A 23,978-nucleotide genomic window follows, 5' to 3' on the forward strand; every position below is an offset into this window, starting at 1 on the left:
GATCACATGCATCCTCCCAAGAAAAAAAAACCTCTCTAGCAACACACCCGAAACTGAGCATGTGCAGCCTGACTCCCTAGACTCTGTTATCAGGAAATTATTAGGAGTCAGCAGAAGAAGGGGAGGATCAGAGAAGCCAGTATAAAACAGCTTTTTTTACACAATGGAGGATTAACCCATTAGGTTCCACAGTGAGTATAATAAGCATGCTTTACTGCGTATACTAACTGATTTGACTGTTGTGGGTTTAATAACACTTTAAGTCAGCATTTCTTTAAATGGACAAAAAGAAGACCACCTCAAGAAAAGTAGGAGATTTTTTTGAAAGGCCAATTAAAAACCTTGCTCAACCCCTTTATGCAACCGACTGCAAAGTAAAAGATTTTAGCTTAGTATCCTCCAATCAGTACAAACCTTTTCCATTATCAAGATGGGAGTTCAGAACTAGGGAACAAGCATACTTGCAGAGAATAAGGAATGCTGGGTTACCTGGTAATATGTGATTGGCTCTTGCTGAGAGGATTTCAGTTTGCGCAGTCGTTCTTTATCCATACGCAGATCTGTTTTACAACCAATCAACACTATAGGCACTCCTCTGCAAAAGTGATGCACTTCAGGATACCACTGAAAAAGAGCACAATATAAAAGCAGTTATTCAGTAAGCCCTGGCACCAGCTTCTCGTGGGCGCACACACAAATGATGAAAAATGATGGCACACTGGCCAAAAAATTTCCACCTCACATAAATACAAGTAACAGAACCAGTTGCTAGCAATTTCTCTATCTGTAAAATAGACACATTTGCTGGACTCAAAAGTGCCCTAATAATCAAGTTTATTTCAAATGGAGGTTCACTGTGGAGGGAGGGATGCAGACAAAAATAGTGGGCAACTGGCAGAGGAGAAGAAACAGACAGCTTCTAACCCAGATATGTTATCTGTTTTAAGCGGAAAAGGAGAATATAGTTTTAAAGAACCATTAGTATCCAGTTGAATGGTGTCCGAAAGGCGTGTTGGATTCATGTTACAACCTCAATCCATAGGTATGTGGCATTAACCTTCCTGAATGCATTGTGCTGTGGTATGTCTGGGCAGACCCGGTTAAAGTTTTACTTTCATTGTAACATATGGTACATTGCATACCCAACAACTGTATCAGCAGTCACACCCAGTTTTCTTCCTGACATTATCGGATTTAGATTGATAACTGCTAAGAAGTCTCATTCCAGACTGCTATATGCAAAAGATAAAAAATGCTAATTATAGCAAAGAACCTTTATACTAACAGAAGTCTATACAGTGGTGACAGTCCAACCTGTGCAATCAGTTTTTGCCGTAGTTCAACAAGGATATTTCATATAGTTAGATTCCTTGCTTGTCGATTGTAATAAACAGAATATAGCGAAATATATTTTTGTAAACTCCAATGTATAGCTAAAAATAGCATACACATCCTCCATTATCCAATCTGTTTATAAGTAAACACCCAGGTTGTGTCTCTCACCGCTCTATCTACAATCTTCTCTATTCATAAGGAACCTGTCAGGCTAGAAATATGGGAGCTACCATCACCAAATATCCTCCCTATTCAGATGAACCCTGGACAGCTAGGAGTAGTAACTGCCATCTTCCCTCTTCAGAATGAACCTGTACAGATAGGACTATGGTAACTACCATCTCAAATATTCCCTATGCAGATGAGCCTTGTATGGAGAGAACTATGGTAACTGCCATCACTACCATCTCCCCTATTCAGAAGAACCTGTACAGATAGGATTATGGTAACTACCATATCTATTATCTTCCCTATTCAGAAGAACCCTGTACAGATAGGACAATGGTAACTACCATCGTCCCCATTCAGAAAAACCTTCATAGATAGGACAATAGTTACTACATCTCTATAATCTTCCCTATTCAGAAGAACCCTGTACAAACAGGACTATGGTAACTACCATCTCCATCCTCTTCCCTGTTTAGAAGAATCCTGTACAGGCAGGACAATGGTAACTACCATCTCCACTATTCAGAAGAACCCTGTACAGATAGGACTATAGTAACTACCATCTTTACCATATTCTCTATTCAGAATTAAGCTGATTGGATAGTAATGTGGGAAGGAACACTGCTAATGCTTGGTGGTTGTCATCCGTATTCCTCCCACACTACTAAGAGAGCAAGTCAATGACCTGAAATGAGTATGTGCATATCAGCTGTCCTGAAACCTAATGCGATAAGCTTGTTCTATGTCAGTGATTCACCAAGAAGTAAAGGAATGACAACAGCCCTGGAGCACACACCTTCAAATGTACAAACATCCATTCCACTAATTCTTTTCTAAACAGATTCTCTTTACAGCAGAACTACAGGAAAACAAATGTATATTAGAAATAAATACATGTGAACTATATTACCTGTTCAAAGATTTCCAATTGAGTTCTTCCAGCATAGCCAGGCAGGTGACACTACTATGCCCTGGTCCAGCTTTTTAGTTTTCCTTGTCTCCCCTCTGCCTCCATATAATTAATTAGCATAATCTTGCTACAGATCCCTTGTCCAATGAGCATGAAGGTGACACAGGAAGCTGTAAAGCTTACACAGGAAATAGAATAGTTATCTTCCTGGCTATTAAGGCCGGCCATAGATGGATCGAAATTCGGCCAGTTTAACAGGAACCAGATGAATTTTGATACGTTTATGGGCAAGCTGGTTGTACTGAAGTTGATTCATTAACCACTTCTGGACCGCCGCATGCCGATATACATCCTAAATTTTAAGAGGAATATCGTTGTTATGGCAGCAGCTAGCTGCCATAACCCCGGTATCCTCTTCCTCGGCTGGCAGTCCAGTTTCCAATAATAGTGGACTCTGTGGCGGATTCGCCACAAGATCACTTTTATCGGTGGTGGGAGAGGGGCCCTCCTCCCGCCACGCTCCGGTGCCCTCCGCCGCTTACTTAAGCTGTCGGCAGTCGCTGAGGCGATCGGATCCTTCAGGAAGTCAAAGCGTCACTTCCGCCCATAGCTCTTAAAGGGCCATTTTTTTTTTTTTAAATTACATTTTTTTTATATTGCATTTTAGTGAAAATATGAGATGTGAGGTCTTTTTAACCCCAGATTTCATATTCAAGAGGTCTGTCATGCTTTTTTTCTATTACAAGGGATGTTTACATTCCTTGTAACAGGAAGAAAAGTGAAACTTTTTAAAAAAAAAAAAAAGAACAGTGTAAAAATTAAAAATAAAAGGTGACAGTGTTCAAACCACACACGTGAGGTATCGCCGAGATCGGTAGAGCGAGAGCAATAATTCTAGCCCTAGACCTCCTCTGTAACTCAAAACATGCAACCTGTAGAATTTTTTGGAGATTTAAGGGTAAATGTTTGTCGCCGTTTCATGAGCGGGCACAATTTTGAAGCGTGACATGTTGGGTATCAATTTACTCGGCGTAACATTATCTTTCACAATATAACAAACTATTGGGCTAACTTTACTGTTGTCTTATTTTTTTTAATTCAAAAAAGTGCGCTTGCAAGACCGCTGTGCAAATACTGTGTGACAGAAAGTATTGCAACGACTGCCATTTTATTCTCTAGGGTGTTAGAAAAAAAAAATATAATGTTTGGGGGTTCTAAGTAATTTTCTAGCAAAAAAAACTGTTTTTAACTTGTAAACAACAAACCTTAAAAAGAGGCTCGGTCCTTAAGTGGTTTAATCTACTTCAGTACAACCAGCCTGTCGGATTTTTCTTGTGCGATCACTGCTGGTGGCTATAGCTGCCTGCAGTGATCACTGTATTCTGAGGCCTGGGAAACCTCTAGCTGTCTGAATAAAATAGTGCAGTGGGAAGGATTCCCCTATCAACACTGATAGTGTTGATGGGGGAATCAAGCAATTTTCTTTCCTTCAACTACAGGTTGAAGGAAACAAAATTGTATAATATATGTCTTGCTTATGTGTGAAAAACAAAGACTGGTTGAACAGAATTTATACTTAATTTGGCAGGTAAACCGGTCTGCATGCATAATTGAAAAGCATGTTTTGCGGCTTTCCTGGAGTTTAACTTTAAGTCTGCTCTTGTGGAGAAATACCACACCTATACCTTGTTCAAACAGACTACTTCTACATATTCTGCACAAGGTTCAGGGAATCCCACACAAAAAGGGTTACTTACCGGTTCTCCATTCATTCTGCAATGAACAGAGGCTAGATCAAGTGGAATATAGACAGCCACACTTACTTCTACACAAAGCTATTTACTGAACAATACACTATTTGAAGCCTCAGCACAAAATGCTTTCTAGGTTACAGAATACGAACAATATTGCAATGCAACCCAAACAGCATAAATGTATTAGACTGCATAAATGTACAGATCTTCGCATTGGCTGACCAGCAACTGACAATGTCGCAGGCAACTGGTAACGCTTTCCTTTTGTTAAAGGTCCTCTGAATTTCTGATGATGATGATCTTACTTCCTTTCTAAACCCCTTTAGACCTTTCACACCAAGGCGTTTTTGCAGCGTTTTAGCGCTAAAAATAACGCTCCCCATGCATCTCAATGGACCCTTTCACACTGAGGCGTTGCGCTGGTGGGGCGTTGAGAAAAGTCCTGCAAGCAGCATCTTTGGAGCAGCTTTTGGGCATTGAAAAAAGCACTTAAAAAATGCCCCTCTCCATTGAAATGAATTGAAAACACTGTAAAACCGCCTGAATAGCGCCTATAATCCGCCCTGAGCTGTAGAAAAGTCACATGATCTCACAAAAGGTAAACATGCAAGCAGAAAAGAGAGCATCTACAACAACAGGACTGAAGTTGTGGGAAGGTCAGAATGATTAAACAGACCATCAAAGTGCCAAAAAAAACAAAAATGAAAGTGCCAAAAAAAGAATTCATCCCAGAAAAATGAAGATTTGAAGTAAAACAAGACAATGCTTGTTACTTTACAAGACACTGCTTGTTTTACATGATCTCACAAAGGATAAACATGCAAGCAGAAAGATAGCATCAATAACACATGCTTCAATAACGCTTGAAAAACGCTGTTAAAACGCCTGCAGCGTTGCGTTAATTTTACCGCTAGCACCCCTAAAATGCTGTAAAAACGCGGTAATAACGCTAAGGCGTTTTAGGGTGTTTTTGAAGCGCCTTGGTGTGAAAGAGGTTTTACTCTTTCTCAAATTTTTCTATTTGCGTAACCAACCCTTTGTATTACTTCTCTCATATACTTAATTATTCTTAGATTCCTGGTACCCAACCTGCGGCCCTTTGGCAGATTGTGTGGCCCTCAGATCCCTTGCAGACACTAATCTGTGTTTCTCTATTGTACTGTTATGGCAATGATTTCTAGCAGTCTCATCTAATGCCTTCAGTCAATGAAATTCTCATGGAGCATGTCCTCAGACTCCTATACTACTGCAGCATAAACGCAATCTCTGACCATCTTTTGGATCATGACTGCAGTCTGACCAGCTCTTGTATCATCCCTATAGTCTGACTTATATCCTTTTGTGTGTCTGCTGTCTCTGACACTGAATTTTCACAGCATTTTATGTGCGGCCCTCTGGTGTTGTCAAGGGCTGCACTTCAGGCCCCTCATATCAATAAAGATGACCATCACTGCCTTAAATTGTGAGGGGATCATTCCTGGTAACTGAAGCTCATCCCACAACTAATAATCAACTAGTTGTACCCCGCTAGTCTGACATGCAGAGGGGAAGAGGAAGCAGAGACCCTGAACTGTGCCGAGAAGCAAGATAAACTTTTAGGTTTACTAGACCAGACTTACCTTAATTAAAACATTGTCAAAGCTGGTAGGGCTTGTAACATCATAACAGATTAAAACCAAATTAACCTCTTGATAAGAGAGGGGACGCAGCCGGTCATAATCTTCCTGTCCTAAAATGAAAGTTAAGATGTGTTAACAGTCAATTGTGCACACAGTTCTGAAAATTATACTTAAGGGCTCATTCAGAAGGGCAATAAGATCCGTCCCCCAATTGAGTCACTGTTTACTGTGTGTGAATATACCTCGCAGATGCTGCCTGCACAAAATTTCTAGGTGGATTCACAAGCAGCAGACCGTGGTTCAGATTGGGGGTACGGGTCTGATCGCCCGTCTGAAGAAGCCCTTAAAAGTAAAAACAGCCCACGCCTGTGCATGTGACCAAGATTTGCCAAACATTATTCAGCAACAGTAGTTTTAAAGCAAACAGCAGCTCATCATTCAGGGCCTGTAAGTTTTTTAACTAGTGATAGCAGGAAGCCCATTATACATTCAAAATGGAGAATAGAGTATTTTATCAAGACGTACTCTCTGCCCACAATTCTGCTATTTCAGTCTAACCTATGGAAAAAGTGTCTACACACTTTAGCTGAGAACAATGCACCCTCCAACCCACCAGGGCACTCTAATACAGGAAGTGTGTTACTGGCTAGATCACCAGGTGAAAACAGAGGGGGAAAAAATCTTAAAAAAAAATAAGACCAATGCAGTCACCACATCCAATGATTAGTAATCTGCAATATATTATATTTTTGTTTTTGGGTTAATACCACTTTAAAAAAGGTAAAAATAATATTCAGTTATCTTTTCTACTTCCGCCCCTAAACACTTACCCGCCTTCTCTCATGAACCTACTTCTGTGCCCAGCTGCAGCTCTTTTCCTTTCCCTTTCTCTTTACAGGAGACTCAGACAGCGGAGCCATTGGCTCTTGCTGCTTTCAGTCAAATGCTGTGAGGAGGGGGGTGTGAAGGGCGTGTGTATGTCAATGGAAGCATAATGCCCAAGACAAGACATGCCAATCATGCAATTATGCAAGCTATGCTGTGCTATTACTTGGCAGCTTGCTATGTGGACATTCACAGGAAGAATATGTGAACGGCATCAGTGGGTGTCTGCTAAAGAAGAGGTAAGGGACCACTATGTGCACTATTGTTGCAGAAATCAGGTAAGTATAAACCCCCTTTTTATTTTATTATAAAAAATAAGCTATAGTATCCATTTAAAAATATTTCATGTCTGAGGTTTACAACCACTTTCTTTTTCATACATCATGGGACACAGAGTCAGGCTAATATTCCTTACCTGCTGGGTTATACTCCATCTCCAGGTGAATGGACACTGGTACACCAAAGGTCTTTAGACAGGAAAGGTTCCTCTATTTAACCCCTCCCACACAGGAAGCATTTCAGTTTTATAGCAAGCACTGAATCCTAAAAAAAAAAAAGAGGGGAGGGAGCTCCGTGTCCCATGATGTACTCAAAGAAAAGTATTTTACAGGTAAGTATGACGAAAAAATCCTATTTTCTTTTTTCATACATCATGGAACACAGAGCAGGCAAATATTTATTACCTGCTGGGACGTCCCAGAGCAATAGCCTTGAGGGGAGGGAGACACCCTGCCAAACAATAGTTTATCAGAACTTATACGGCAGCCCGTAGTATACTGCGGCCGAAAGCCGAATCCTCGGCTGCTCGAACATACACTTGATAAAATTTTGTGAACGTATGCACTGAAGACCAGATAGCAGCCTTACAAATCTGAGCTACAGATACCTGATGGCGAAAAGCCCAGGAGGTTCCTACACCCCTGGTAGAATGAGCTCTCACCCTAAAGGGAGGAGCTTTATGTTTCAGACCGTAGGCCTGAATGATCAATTGAAAGACCCAATTGGCAATGGAAGCCTTGGAAGCTGCGTGCCCCTTCTTGGGTCCTTTTGGTAAAACAAAAAAACAAAAAGTCTGATCCTCGGATCTCTGCAGATCTAGACAAATAAACCTTGACTGCCTGGACAACGTCCAAAGAATGCAGTCGTCTCTCTTCCGCCGAACAAGGCAGAGAGAAAAAAAGAAGGCAAAATAATGTCCCGATTTAAATGAAAGGCCGACACCACTTTTGGCAAAAGGGATGGAACAGGTTGTAACATGACCCTCTCGTGGTTAAGGATCAAGTATGGTTCCCTGCATGAAATGGCTGCCAACTCCGACACCCTTCTAGCCGAGGTGATGGCCATCAGGAAGCTTGCGTGACAGCAAGTCTAATGGAATTTCCTTAATAGATTCAAATGGTTGCTTCTGTAACACAGACAGCACCAAATTCAAGTTCCAAGGACACATAGGTTGCCCCCTGCATAAAGGTTCGGATCAGTGAATGGGAGGCTAAAAGGCCTTTGGTAGAATACTGATAGGGCCAAAACTTGACTTCTGATTGTACTCAAAGCCAATTTGATTTCCACAGCTGACTGTAGAAAAGAGAATTCTCCCAATCACGTATTTCCGAGGATGCCATTTTCTGGCTTCACAACAAGCAACATAAGTCTTCCAGATAAATCTGCCTAGTGACTGCTTTTCTAGCATTCACCAGGGTAGACACTACTGGTCCCGAGATGCCGCGGTCCTTCAGCACCCTGGCTTCAATAGCCATGCCATCAAATTTAGAGATTGTAAATTGGGGTGGAATATAGGACCTTGAGACAGTAGATCGGGACGATGTGGAAGCGTCTCAGTCTCACAATCTCTGGGAACCAGGGCCTTCTGGGCCAGGCTGGTGCCACCAGAATGACTGAAACCCCCTCTCTCCAAATCCTGCGCAACAAATGTGGAAGGAGAGGGATCGGGGGGAAAGCATAATAAACAAGGGAGTACTGGCTCCATGGAACCATCAGAGCATCTGCTCCAATTGCCAGAGGCTCTCTTGTTCAGGGCACAAATTCCTGTAGTTTGTTGTTGAACCTGGATGCCAGTAGGCCAACCTCTGGCCATTCCCAACATTGGTAAATTTCCTGGAACACCTCTGGGTGTAGGGACCAATCCCCCGGGCAGATCTGCTGGCGGCTGAGACCATCTGCCTTCCAGTTCACTACTCCCGGGATATGGACAGCCGATATTATTGGCTCATGCCCCTCTACCCAGGCTAGTATGTGGTTCACCTCCTTCAGAGCTGAACGACTCCTGGTACCGCCTTGGTGGTTTATATAGGCCAGACATACTGCGCGTAATTCCAGGACGTTGATGGGCAGGATCTTCTCTGTCCCTGACCATTTCCCCTGAGCTGTGAGCCCTTCTAGGGTTGCTCTCCAGCCTGAGACTGGCATCTGTAGTCAGTACCCTCCAAGTTACCAGGAGAAAGGATTTTCCATTTCGCAGGTTCTGATCCTGCAACCACCAGTTCAGGCTTAAGCGTGCCTGAGGAGATAAGGACATTGGATAATCCAGGGCTTTTCCTCTTCTGTTCCAAGCCAACAAGACGTCTTGTTGTAAAGGCCTGGAACTGAAATGGGCATAGGGCACTGCCTCGAAGGAGGATACCATCCTCCCTAGAAGACTCATACAGAGTCAAATGGAGGGTTGTCTGGTGCCCCTTATCTGACACACCTGAACCTTCAGGGCACAGATCTTTACAGGTGGCAAGAATACTCTTGCTTGGACCGTGCCTAGGATCAGACCTAAATACTTTAGACTTTGAGCTGGTTTCAAGGCTGACTTTTCGGTATTTATGATCCAGCCTAAGCTTTTCAAATTTTGCACTGTGTATATTATGCTCTGTTCTAGAGCCTGTAATGAGTGATCTCTGAGCAGGAGGTCGTCCAGATACCTGAGCGCCAGGATCCCTTGGGCCCTTAAAAGACCCAGTACTGGTGCTAGGACCTTTGTGAACAGCCGGGGAGCTGTAGCAAGCCAGAAGGGTAGAGCCACAAACTGAAAATGACATTCCTCTACTGCAAAACGTAGGAACCTCTGATGAGGCTATATGATAGGTACATATAAAATACACGTCTTTTATATCGATGGAGGCTAGAAAGTCTCCCCTCTGGAGTGAGGTTACTACTGAGCAGACAGACTCCATCCGAAAGGATTGCATCAATAGAAACTTGTTCAAGGATCTTAGGTCCAAAATGGGCCCTGTGACCGTTTGGTTTCTGAACCGTAAACAGGTTTAAGTAAAACCCTGTGCCCCTTTCGAATACAGGAACCTCTACAATCACTCCTTGATACACTAGATGATTTAGTGCCTGAAGCAATACGTTTTTTTCTTTTTGGAGGATCCGAGGGAACGCTGGATCTTAGAAACCTGAGGGGGAATCCTCTGCAACTCCAGCTTGTAACCGCGAGATACAATTGAGATGACCCACTCATCCTGAATTGTTGTTCTCCAAAATGTCTGCAAAGTGCAGCAGCCTTGCCCCCACCCGATGGAGTTGGGGCATCCCCTCACAAAGGACGGCCTGGTGCTGGGTTTAGAAGAATTTTGGACCCAGGCCTTTTTCTGGCCCTGGCCGTGCGGCTTGCTCCTGGCCCTAGCGCCCTGTTGGCGGCGGAACCGCCTTGACGCTGAGACATTTGAGGAAGCAGTCCCTGAGGTTTTAAACGAGGGACGTCTGGTGCTTTTCTTCACAGGAAGTAGAGAACTCTTCCCTCTGGAAATCTTTTGGATATATTTGTCCAAATGATCACCAAATAAACGTTCCCCATGAAAAGGGAAACATGCCAATACATTATTACAAGGAAGCTGGGCTGACCAGTTCTTAAGCCATAAAAGTCTGCACATATGTACAGACAAAAGAGCCAAAATGAGAAACCTGCTGTATTGAATCCTTTAAGGCGTCAACAGCAAAACACAACGCTTGAGGAATATCTGTCTTACTGTCAGGCAGATCATCCTCCTGGTTAGGCCTAGCAGGCCGTTTGACCTGATCCTTTACGGACTGGCAAATACCAATCGCTGAACTGGCCAAAGAAAAGGAAGCCTTTAATAATAACTCCAATTTCTTATCAACAGGGTCTTTCAAGCCCTGTGCGTTATCTGGTTTAAGGAAGAGACTGCTGCATCTACAGCTGGCATGCTCCATTTTTTAACAAACTTTTCATCCATGGGATATAAAAAGGGAAAACCTTTTTGGAGTAACAAAAATCCTGTCAGGATGTTCCCAATTAGCACCACCCCCTGTTCCAACAGGGGGGTGTAGGGGGAAAGCCTGTGCAGCCTAAAGAGGTCTCAGGGATCCCAAAGAGGACCGGGGGGGCTCAGTCACTTCTGTAAGAGGCAACTTAAAGTCAGACCGAACAATTTCGGTCAGAGTCAGGATCAAAAGCCTCTGTGACTGAGAGGCAGACATCAACTGGATCTCTTCTTGTCCAGATTGCTCGGAAGCAGACTCATCTGCTGGACACTCCACTGAATCCTAAGCTTTTCACTCTTCCCCATCCTCAACCCATTCCTGCTCCAGACTAGGAGGCTCCGGGGAGGGGGATCTGTCATGCTTCTTGCCACCCTGCGGGATGGAGGCAATCATGCCAGCAATCCTGTGCTCTAACCTGGCTAGGGCTGAGAACAATTCACCCTTAGTGATAAAGGGTGAAACAGCAGCGTTGACTGTAGGTGCAATACTAGATAGGCGCAACGGCTCAGATTGCCCAGAAGCCTCTGGTCCTTCAGAGGATACAACACTAGGGATATGACTAGGTTCATCAGGAACTACTGACGACATAGGTGTGCCCTTCCATGTAGTGTTAGTGCCGTTTTTTTTTTTTAAGGCAATAACTAGCCACAAAAAGAGTACTTGGGTGTAGTATAAAAACACCTCAGAAAGGAGACTTTTTAATAAGGCTCACAAAGTCAATATGTAACAATCCTGCTAAGCACCTTTAGACTGCCAAGCGACACTTGGTGACTCACGTGACCCGGGTAAGGAAAAGTGAACTGCAGCAAGCGTCTGTTCAGAGCCTGCTCTGTGTCCCACAGCTACTTTCTGGAAGCACCGGATGCTTGACCTACACAGCTTAAATAAGCTAGGCATGCGCCGGAACATTTGGTGCGTGCGCACACAGTCCCGGCAAACGGGCGTGACTGTATTCGCATACGACGCAAATCTTGGTGCGCCCAGATAAAGGCTACTGCGCATGTGTGGCGAAACCGCGTGCGCCATGGCTGCCAAACAACTGCTAAGTCCAGCGATGCTTTAGCAAAGTGCACGTGCGCTATGACCACCAAACATTTGCTGAGCACAGTGGCGCTTTTGCGAATGCAAGTGCGCCATGGCCACCAAACTGCTGAGCACAGCGGCACTCTTGCGAACGCACGTGCGCCATGGTGAACCAAGGCAAAATGGCGCACCGTTGTGCGCCATCATAGAGGTAAAAAACAGTAACACACAAGCAAAAAAGGTACACTTTGCAAACACCCACAACTAGCCCAAAACTCCCTCATATGGTCACCGCACACAGCCAGCCTTTAGCTAGCTTGACTGATTGTTACAATCACTGGGACACCCCACAATAATAAAAAAGGGGTTCCACTTACCCATCCAGGCGCAGGGCTACTTAGAAACCAAGAGCCCAATCTTCACCCTTCACGGCGGGTTCCTGTCATTTGAGAACCTTCAAGGACTGAGTACCCTTTTCATGTTTTGGGTCCACTCCCTTGGAACTGTACAGCACCCTGCAGGAATGCCTTAGCGCTGTAGTGTCCAGCGCCCGGAGGCCACATTGCAGGCAACCTCGCAGGATCTTGAGTCTTCTTTGCGAGGGTCAGGTACCATTTATCTAAGCATAAAAGCCTGTGTCAAATGTATCTGATCGGTCACTACCTTGATTCATTTAAGAACCATTTGTGGGAATAGAGATCTGGAGATCAGAGAGCTCAAACAAACCATGCCATCCACCTTGCAGAAACTGGTAAAAAACTGAAGTGCTTCCTGTGCGGGAGGGGTTATTTAGGGGATCACTTCCTGTCTAAAGACCTTTGGTCTACCAGTGTCCATTCACCTGGAGATGGAGTATAACCCAGCAGGTAAGGAATATTAGCCTGACTCTGTGTCCCATGATGTATGATAAAGATACCGGTTCTAAACCTTAGACATGAAACATGAACAAAGCATATCCCTCTATAGTGTGTGCTTGTCTCAATCCAGTGTACCAAGTGTCATTTATCTCTGCTGCCTCCTTCCTCTGCTATAAGCATGAGTCACTTCTGACAGTTTTTCTGACAAGAGAAAAATGGTGACAGGGGAGGGCACAGCCTATGATTGACAGCCTCAGCTTTGTTCCTGTGTGCTGTGTAAAGTAGGGTGTGTCCCTTCCCTCCAATCAGCTTTCAGAGCTCTCTTCATTGATGTAACTTCAGCTCTACCCCCTGCTTTTCAGAGCTGAGAGATCCTGTGTAAATTCTGAATTCTGAATGAATGTAGTGGACAGAAGGCTGCAGACAGACATGTACAATTGAGATAGGATTTTTTTATTCTCTGTGCATCACCTGAGCCAGTGAGTTTACCGGATAATATGTGAGGGTTTACAACTACTAGTTTACAACTATAATACCATTGACTATCAAGTCAATGGTATTATTGGAAAGCAATTAAAAACGTCCAATATTGTTAGGGGATGGTAATTCTCTACCCCCCGGTCTGCATTGTTTAATATTCATTTAAGGCCTCATGTACACTGCTGCTGCTAAACGGACGTTTAGGAGATGTTGGGCATTTTTTTCAACTGCTCCTGAACTCTCCTCTGTTATCAGTACATGTACACGTTTACAGTCGTTTCTAGGCAGTTGAGTTTAGAGACTTTTTTGGAACGCAAAAAAATGGGTTCAGAAGCTGAGTTTAGAGGTATTTCAAGCGCCACTCGTGTTTAGCCACGTTTCGTTAACAGGCGTTTTTCATTTTTGGCTATTTTTAAAAAAAAAAATAAAAACACTTCTAAACGCAAACGCGGCAAAACGAACTTTGAAAACGTGGGTTACTGTCTGTCAAGTTAAATTGTTCAGGAGAGGTTGTAAAAAGGTTGTGTACATGAAGCCTTACCAGACTATCCTGCAACCAACAGAACACAGTTTATAATGGCTGCAGCTGGATCTCACTTAAGATAGGGATCTATACTCCGACAACGTTGGAATCCCATATCTACCTGATCCACATGCAAGCTGAAGGCTTTTTCTGGGATCCATATTTGCCAAATGCTGCACTTTTAGCAAGGATCTCCTCCCGGTTTGAATAAAAATGTGAATGGTGCTTGCAGCTGAGAGATAGAGGATCTTTTCATGTACTACAATTTATTAGTGTAATATACCTGAGCCTCTATTGGGGAAATCTATGGTTCTTGCACCTGTATTTACTCTTCATGTACTGATGTTGTGAATTGGGTATGCATTATCCTATTTTTTTACTATGTCATAATTTTGTGCGTGTCCCAGAGCACACTCTACTTTTTAACAGTTTCCCCCTTAGCCTATGGGCGTATGACACCGGAGCCAGCCTCTCGTCAATCTGGGTGGATGTCATATGACAACCTCTTGAATGGGGTAGGGCAGTGGCAGATTGATCACAGTACCAGCCCACTGCCAGGACCATGTGATCACTGTAACCAATCACAGCAGGTCAAATGACAGTTGTACACAATGGGTCGCTATCTTTCAATTGTGTACAATTGTGTCGCTAGCTGTGATTGGTCACAGTGATCACACGGCTCAGACTGGGCCAATCACAACAAAACAAACTGAATGAGTTGATTTAATTCAGCAACATGCTTGCATATAGCAATAACATTAATTAATATAAGCAAACACTGTAAAAAAAAATATACACACAGTACAGATATCCCTCAAATGAGAATTATATATATCTCATTTGAGGGATATCTGTACTGTCCTGCCATCTTTGGGCCTCAAGAAATAATAGGCCTTCAGTACATCAGGATTGATACATTTTCACATATATACACCATAGTTTGCGGACTCTATAACCTCCAGACTAAACAATGATTTGGGTTATTTTCTCCAAAGAAATGTAGCAGAATAAAGTTTGGCCTAAATTTATGAAGAATTATTTATTTGGAAAATGTTATAACAGAGAAAATTTGTTTTTGTTTTTTTCAACATTTTCAGTCTTTTTTTGTTTATTTAGCAAAAAATAAAAAACCCAGTGGTGATTAAATACCACCAAAAGAAAGCTCTATTTGTGTGAACAAAACTATACAAATTCAGTTTGTGTACAGTGTTACATGTCCATACAATTGTCAAAGTGGAACAAGGCTAAGCGCTGAAAATTGGCCTGGGCAAGAAGGAGGTAAAAGTGCTGGTATTGAAGTGGTTAAGCACATAATTCTTAAATGCAGATACATAAGCAGCCAACACAAATTTCTAAAAAGATCATTCAAATCTAACCAAATTTACAGTCTTATTCTTGTTGCCGATTCACAAAAAGGTTGGAATGTTCTGATAGGTGTAGATGACAAGATCAAGGAGACAGTTATTAATGTAAAACATAGCTGTGGGAAAAGTCTTTATACAAAACACCAAGTGCAATCTAACACATACAAACCTAATTTAGAATGTCAGTGGTTGGCATTAATTTAGCATTAGGTATGCATGTATGCATGCATGTAGGTCACATACATTATAGAATACTAACCTGTACTTGAATTTACAAAATGCAAACAAAAAAAATGTTTCCAGATGGCTTTTGTTTAACCTTCTATCACCCACTAAGGTCTACAGCTTAGTTTATTGCTAATGGCAGGCTGCAGATCTCCCCACCCTGACTGGCCTCACATAATTACCACTGTGGTTCATGATGTCCTTCAATGTTCTTGCTTCACAGATGGAGAGGAATTTTAAGCACTACTTCTTCCTAAACACATTCGTCTGAATGGCAGTCAGGTGGATAGAGATTTTATATATAAATTATATATATATAAAAATTTTATATATAACCATTGCAATTTCAAGATGGTATGTAAAGAATGATTTTTAATGAATAACACTTTCTGTAAGAGGAAAGAGGACACTTATGTTGAAGTGCTACCAATAGCTGGCACACTAAAAAAAAAAAAAAAAAAAAAAAAAAAAAAAAAACTCCATTTCATTTTATAAAATTTGACATTGAAATTGAATAAAGCTAAGAAGATTTAGACCAGGAAAAAGCCTGAAACACTATAATAAAATAAGGCGTTCCCTAGCTGTGCTATCGATCATCACAGTAGGCACTGGTACAAACTTTTCTAGGCGGTTGGGTTCAGCTATTTCGGTTCTTCCAGGGTATGGAAATGAAGTAAATGTTATACAACAAAGGATTTGAAAGTTTAAAATTGCATCCTGCTACCAATGTCAATCCTGAATAATCAACCTTTGTACTCTTGTAAATCCCTTAATAAAACAGACTGAACACAAAATTGCATCCTGCTATTGGATCACACATACAGCGGGTAAAATAAGTATTGAACACGTCATCATTTTTCTAGGTAAATATATTTCTAAAGGCGATATTGACATAAAATTTTCACCACTTGTCGGTAACAACTCATGCAATTCATACATACAAAGAAACCAAAACAAATACTGTAAGTTCAGAAATTAGGTTATGTGTAATAAAATTGAATGACCAATGGACACTATTCTGTACTCCTACTCCTGGACCTTTCTTCTGCTGCCTTTGATACAGTTGACCACCCCCTTCCACACAAAAAAAACTCCACGCCTTTGTTCTCTGTGACTGTACCCTTCACTGGTACTTTTCCTACTTATCCAACCACACCTTTAGCGTTACTTAGAATTCTACTTCCTCCTCTGCTCTTCCTTTCTCTGTTGGGGTCCCCCCGAGGTTCTGTTCTTGGACCTCTCCTATTTTCAATCTACACCTCCTCCCTGGGTCAGCTGATAGCCTCCCATTGCTTCCAATACCATCTCTAAGCTGAAGACACCCATATTTATCTCTCTACCCCTCAGCCCACTCCCTCCGTCTCCTCATGTATCACTAATTTACTAACAGATATATCAGTCTGGATGTCACGCCACTTCTTCAAACTCAATCTATCTAAAACAGAACTTATAATTTTTCCTCCCCCCATGTGCAGCTTCTCTTGATCTCTCTGTTAAAAATCGATGGGCACAACTATAAACCCATCCCCGCATGCCAAGGTCCTAGCTGTAGTCCTGGACTCTGAACTCTCTTTTAAGCCCCACGTCCAATCACTGTCCAAATCTTGCCGCCTCAACCCTCGCAACATTTCCAAAATACGCCCCTTTCTAACCAATGACACAGCAAACCTATTAATTCACTCCCTGGTCATCTCTCACCTCGACTACTGCAACTCCCTTCTCATTGGCTTACCTCTACATAGTCTATCCCCCCCTTCAATCCATCATAAATGCTGCTGCCAGACACATCCACCTTACCAATCGCTCTGTGTCTGCTACTCCTTTCTGTCACTCCCTCCACTGGCTTCCGCTCACCCAACAAATTAAATTCAAAATACTAACAATGTCTTACAAAGCCATCCACAACTTACCCCTCAGCTACATCACTAGACTAGTCTCAAAATGGCAACGTAATCATTCTCTTCGCTCCTCTCAAGACCTCCTGCTCTCTAGTTCCCTCGTCACCTCCTCCCATGCTCGCCTCCAGGACTTTTCCAGAGCCTCTCCAATCCTATGAAACTCCTTACCCCAATGTTTCTTATTATCTCCTACTCTATTAGCTTTTAGACGATTCCTGAAAACCTTCCTCTTCAGAGAAGCCTATCCTACCCCCACCTAACAACTGTATTTTAATTTTCTCCATCAGATCATCCCCCATAGTTATTACCATTTGTTTCACCTCACCCTCCCTCTTAGATTGTAAGCTCCAACAAGCAGGGCCCTGAGATTCCTCCTGTATTGAATTGTACTGTAACTGTACTGGCCGCCCGGATGTTGTAAAGCGATGCGCTGGCGCTATATAAATCCTGTATAATAATAATAATAATAATAATAACACAGGGAAAAAATACTAAACACATGAAGAAAGGGGGGAGCAAAAAGGCATGGGAAGGCAAAACACCAGCTGAAATCTATCAGTAATTAAAAAGCAATCCTGCCCCTTGAACGTGCAAATTAATATCAGCTGGCTCAGTCTCTACTGATGGCCTATAAAAAAAGTGTCTCATTACCAAGGTGTCATACAAGAAACATCTCATGATGGGTAAAAGCAAAGAGCTCTCTCGAGACCTTTGTAACCTTATTGTTGCAAAACATACTGATGGCATTGGTTACAGAAGGATTTCTAAACGTCTGAATGCTCAAGTGAGCACTGTTGGGGCCATAATCTGGAAATGGAAAGAATATCATTTCACCATAAACCGGCCTGAACCAGGTGTTCCTTGCAAGATTTCTGACAAAGGAGTGAAAATAATTTTTATTAGAAGAAGAGTTGTCCAAGAGCCAAGACACCTGAAATTAGCAGGTACAATTATTTTAAAGAAAACAATAAGTAATGCACTCAACCGCCATGGCCTGTATGCACACTCACCAAGCAAGACTCCATTGCTGATAAAAAAAATAAAAAAAAGCAGGTTGAAGCTTGTTTAAAGTTTTCTGCACAACATTTAGAAAAGGCTGTAAAATGCTGAGAGAATATAGTCTGCTCAGATGAGACCAAAATTTAACTCTTTGGATGCCATAATACACACCATGTTTGGAGGTCAAATGGCACTGCACATCACCCCAAAAACACCCCAATACCAACAGTGAAGTTTGGAGGTGCGAACATCATGGTGTGGGGCTGTTTTTCAGCATACGGTACTGGCAAACTTCAGATTATTGAAGAAAGGATACATGGAAAAATGTTCTAAAGACATTCTTGATAAAAATCTGCTGCCATCTACCAGGATGATGAAGATAAAAAGAGGGGGGACATTTCAGCAAGACAATGATCCCAAAGCCAAGGAAACTCTCAATTGGTTTTAAAGAAAGAAAATAAAGCTGCTATAATCGCCCAGCCAATCACCTGACTTGAATCCAATAGAAAATCTATGGAAAGAACAAAAAGATCAGAGTTCATAGAAGAGGCCCACGGAACCTTCAAAATTTGAAGACTGTGTGAAAGATTGGGCCAAAATCCCACCTGAGCAATGCATGTGACTAGTTTCTTCATACAGGAGGCCCCTTGAAGTTGTCATTACCAACAAAGATTTTGTATGAAGTATTAAAAACATTTCAGTTAGCGTGTCATTCCATTTTATTACAAATAACTTAATTTCTGAACTTATTTGTTTTGGTTTCTTTGTATGTATGAATTGCATGGGTTGATACCGACATGTAACCTTTAGAAATATATTTACTAGAGCTGCATGACTAATCGTTAAAGAATCGAGATCATAATTTAACCCCCCACGAAATATTAACACAGTATTTCCTCGATTCAGTGCACAAGTTCTCTGCTCAAGCCAACAGCTGTCAAAAAAATCAATAAAAAGGCAGCCTGCCAAGTTTACCACAACATTGCTCGAAAGAGAAACATTTGGTTCTTTTAGATCAAAGAAATTAACTTCTGTCTGTAGATGAGGGCAGTTTAACCACTTAAAGACTAAAGCTTTTTCTGACACTTGTTGCTTACACGTTACAATCTGTATTTTTTGCTAGAAAGTTACTTAGAACCTCAAGCAATAGATAGAGATACATAGAGATTTTATATAGATATCTATATTTTAGCAGAGACCCTAGAGAATAAAATGGCAGTTGTTGCAATATTTTATGTCACACTGTATTTGTGCAAAGGTCTATCAAAAGCAATATTTTTGGAAGAACTCTAATGAATTAAAAAAATAAACATATAAAAAAAACCTTTAAAAAGTTAGCCCAATTTTTTTGTATAATGTGAAAGATGATGTTGTTACGCCACGAGAATCGTGATCTTTATTCTAAGCAAAAGAAATTGTGATTCTCATTTTAGCCAGAATCGTGCAGTTCTAATTTTTACCTAGAAAAATTATGACGTGTTCAATGCTTATTTTACCCACTGTATCTTGCTTGCAACTTTTGCAATTTTTCATTTCAAAAGAGGGCTTTATCATGTTTTGGGTAAATCTGTTTTTTTTTTTGTCTTTTTTTTAACCACTTACGGACCGCCGCACGCCAATATACATCCTAAGTTTGAAGAGGAATATTGTTGTTTTGGCAGCAGCTAGCTGCCATAACCTCGGTATCCTCTTCTTCGACCAGCGGTCCGATAAAAGTGATCACTTTTATCGGAGCCATCGGCAGCAGCGGAGGCGATCGGATCTTCACCCTTGCTGGGTATGGAGACGAGTGAGGGGAAGATGGCCCCCACTCGTCTCCATAACATTGCAGGGCGGAAGCGATGTCAAAACGATACTTCCGCCCACAGCTCTTAAAAGGGCCATTTTTTAAAATTTGCATTTTAATGTAAATATGAGATCTGAGGTCTTTTTGACCCCAGATCTCATATTTAAGAGGTCCTGTCATGCTTTTTTTCTATTACAAGGGATGTTTACATTCCTTTTAATAGGAATAAAAGTGACAATTTTTTTATTTCTTTTTAAAAACAGTGTAAAAATAAAAGGTAAAATAAATAGGAAAATAAAAAAGAATGTTTTTTAAATGTGCCCTGTCCCACCGAGCTCGCATGCAGAAGTGAACGCATACATGAGTAGCGCCCGCATATGAAAACAGTGTTCAAAATGCACATGTGAGGTAGTATATCGTTAAAAGATCGCAATCTCGATTCAACCCCCCTGACAATCTGTATTGCAGAGTTTCCCGATTCTTTCATGTAACAAGTATAGAGAGTTCTCTGCTCACTCTGGCAGTCTGCCAAACCGGGCAGTCTACCAAGTTTTTAACAACATTGTAACTCTTGCGTCTTAGATCAAAGGGATAAAACTTCTGTGTGAATATGCTGGAAGTTTAACCACTTAAAGTCTAAACCTTTTTCTGACACTTTTTTCTTAGAGTTAAAATCAGATTATTTTGCTAGAAAATTACTTGGAACCCCCAAACATTATATATATATTTTAAGCAGAGACCCTAGGGAATAAAATGGCGATTGTTGCAATATTTTATGTCACACTGTATTTGCACAGTGGTCTTTCAAATGCAATTTTTTGGGAAAAATACACTTCAATGAATAAAAAAAAAACAAAAAAAACGAAAGAGTAAAGTTAGCATTGAGAATCGTGATTCTCATTTTAGCCAGAATCGTGCAGCTCTAATGTGAGGTATCACTGCAATCGGTAGAGCAAGAGCAATAATTTTAGCCCTAGACCTCCTCTGTAACTCAAAACCGCAACAAGCGGGCGCAATTTTGAAGCGCGACATGTTGACTATCAATTTACTCGGCGTAACATTATTGTTTACAATATATTAAAAAAAAAAAATTGGGCCAACTTTACTGTTGTCTTACAGTGTAATTTTTCCAAAAAAGGTGTGCTTGTAAGACCGCTGCGCAAATACGGTGTGACAGAAAGTATTGCAAGGACCGCCATTTTATTCTCTAGGGCAGGGGTGTCCAAACTTTTTTCAGAGAGGGCCAGATTTAATAAAGTGAACATGCGCGAGGGCCGACCATTTTGCTGACATTTTTTGAACCGTTAAAATTCGGTCTAAGTGTGTTCGTTCGAGCACTAATATACTGCCCAACAAGAATTCTCTTGCCTTTGTGGCTGTGTGTGAGTAAAGAGATGAGCTCAGGCGTATTATTTGGATATACTGTATTTATTGGCGTATAACACGCACCTTCACTTTAAGAGGGAAGTTTAATTTTAAATAAAGAACTGTGAAGCAAAATAAGGGTCAATGCCCATCTGCAGAGGGGGCAGGATGAGTGCCAAAGATATCCTACAGGAGAATCTCCTGTTTATACAGCGGCCTCTTTAAGTGAAAGTTCCGCCTCCTTTGATGGACAGAACAGTCGCCCAATGGCAGCGCCGGAGACGGGACTTCCTATTACAGAGGCTGCCGTGTAAACAGGATATTCTCCTCCTGTGTGCACGGCACTTGTCCCGCCTCCTCCCTTCGAGGCAGCCAGACTATATATCTTTTGTGGCCCTGGCGCTGGGAGATTGTCGGGGGCCACAAAAGATATATATGTTTATATAACCAGGCGGGCCGTTCAAAACCAGACCGCGGGCCGCGATTGGCCCGCGGACCAGACTTTGGACATGCCTGCTCTAGGGTGTTCGAAAAAAAATGTATAATGTTTGGGGGTTCTAAGTAATTTTCTAGCTAAAAATTTTTTTTTTAACTTGTAAACAACACATCTCAAAAAGAGGCTCGGTCCTTAAGTGGTTAAGGAAAGTCAGATAATATATTTATGAGATCTGCTAGAGAAAAAAGTACATTTAATTAAATAATCAAAGTCACACAAACACCGTAAAGCAAAATACAATTTGATCTGTCATGCTTAATGAAGAGAAAACAATATTTTCCAGCAGGCGGTGAGGAATCCACATGACATGTGGCGTCAGGGTGTAAATATGTAGGATGACTCCTCCCATAGAGAAGTACATTTAGCCGTAAGAAGAGTACTCCTGTTATTCAGGGCAGGTATGATCAACCCCGTCACTACATGAATACTTGTCTCCAGTATAAAATAGTTCTTGATAAGTTTGCTTTACAAGACCGCATACAAATCATATACACCACATGAGAACAGCCATTTTGTAGGTAAAAATCAGTAATTCCTTGTCATATTATAAAGAACGTAGTTTTTATAGATCAGTGAAATCAGGGAAAGTCAAGCAAATTGCAGAGAACTGTCTTTCTAGTCACAAAATGTCTTCTGGCCCCAAGCCCAGACAGTAGGTGCTTTGTAAGCCAAAACTGTGCTTTGCCTGTGCAGGGGAAAGCAACAGAACAATCACAGCAGCAACTTGTACTCATCCTCCCTTCCCTATCCTGACATCCATTTTGCCTCCAGCAGGGAAAATACACAGTACTTCCAGGTGTGGAAAGAATGCAACTTATCTCCCCCTCCCTCATGTGACAGAACTGGGGCTGGGCAATCGGCTTCTGAGGTACTCAGTGCCGTTATGGGGGAGGGGAGTGTCCATCACCTTCTAGTAAGCTCTAAAGGTACTACACTACGAAAAAAACCTGACCGCTCAGTTCGGAGCCGCTGTACTAACTATGCGATGTTAGTACAACAATCTACTCTGCCGTTCTATTGCGTTCTGACAGGGGACCCCCCCCCCCCAGAACATTTTCAGTGCTCTCAGCTATTGGCTGAGACCGCTGACCGGGAGCCAGCCGGCAGACCGTTTTCGGTCATGTCCCTTCAACAGAAGTCACCTTCTGTTAGACCAGCTTCAGTACACAGGGGCCCGACATTTAGCCCGTGCATATTAGGCTTAAAGGCTTGTTCATACTTGCTTTGGTCTGTGTCAGACAGCGTTTGACAGGCAGCGGGGAGGTGTTGTACCCTCTAGCACACTGCAACCGCATGCTTTGCATGTGGTTGCGGGGCGCCTGCACTGCAGCCCAATTCACTTGATTAGGTTGCGCTCAGTGGGAGCTACACCCGCCAAAAGTGACAGGGGGTATAATTTCTGCAGCAAAGCAAAGCATGTGTGCCAGTCACTGCCTTTGCCACTATAGGAGGAGCGGTAAAAACGCAGCTAGTGTGAACAAGTTCTTAAAAACTAAATTTGGTGGTTAAATGGAGCAGTGGGGGAAATAAAAGGAATGCAAGAGCTGCTGGATAGCCATCATTAAAGCGGAGCTACACTGCATCCAAGCACCACAAAAACTGAAAATGCTATTTAATTATTTTTAAAATTCAAGGCAAACTCATCCATCCACATCTCCATGCTTTCTCACTCAATCTGGCCACAGCCAGAAGTTAGAGGTGTTTTTCTTAGTGATTTCTCAACAAAATTGAGAAATCACTAAGAAAAACACCTCTAACTTCTGGCTGTGGCCAGATTGAGTAAGTGCAAATGTTTCATGTAGCATGTACTTCCTGGAATCCATTTACCCTTAGATCAGGCATGCAAGCAGCAGGATGTGCTTAGCTGAGAAAACCCCTCCTCCCCTTCTGAAGACTCGTAGGACGTATGACATTTGCCTAGGCCTGGAAACCAGAAAGTAACTGGAAAATTGTAAAACAAAAAAAAAGTTTAACACAAGTAAATATGATATACTTACCTACAGTATCTATTTACTAATGCTAGCAGCATAAGTAGTAGTCAATGCTGATTGAGAGTGTGAA

The 23,978-nt window shown here is 42.0% G+C and overlaps 1 protein-coding gene across 1 annotated transcript in view; it reads right to left on the minus strand.

Moving 5' to 3' along the window:
- RHOF (ras homolog family member F, filopodia associated) overlaps positions 1-23,978 on the minus strand; it is a 106,590-nt gene that overhangs the window by 18,881 nt on the left and 63,731 nt on the right. The window contains exons 3-4 of the mRNA XM_073626732.1: positions 5,787-5,896; positions 490-624 (exon numbers count right to left, since the gene is read on the minus strand). Of these exons, the coding sequence (XP_073482833.1) occupies positions 490-624; positions 5,787-5,896 (245 nt within the window). The remainder of the gene's footprint in view (positions 1-489; positions 625-5,786; positions 5,897-23,978) is intronic.

Source organism: Aquarana catesbeiana, linkage group LG01 (assembly GCF_042186555.1).
Source record: "Aquarana catesbeiana isolate 2022-GZ linkage group LG01, ASM4218655v1, whole genome shotgun sequence".
NCBI classification, from domain to species: domain Eukaryota; kingdom Metazoa; phylum Chordata; class Amphibia; order Anura; family Ranidae; genus Aquarana; species Aquarana catesbeiana.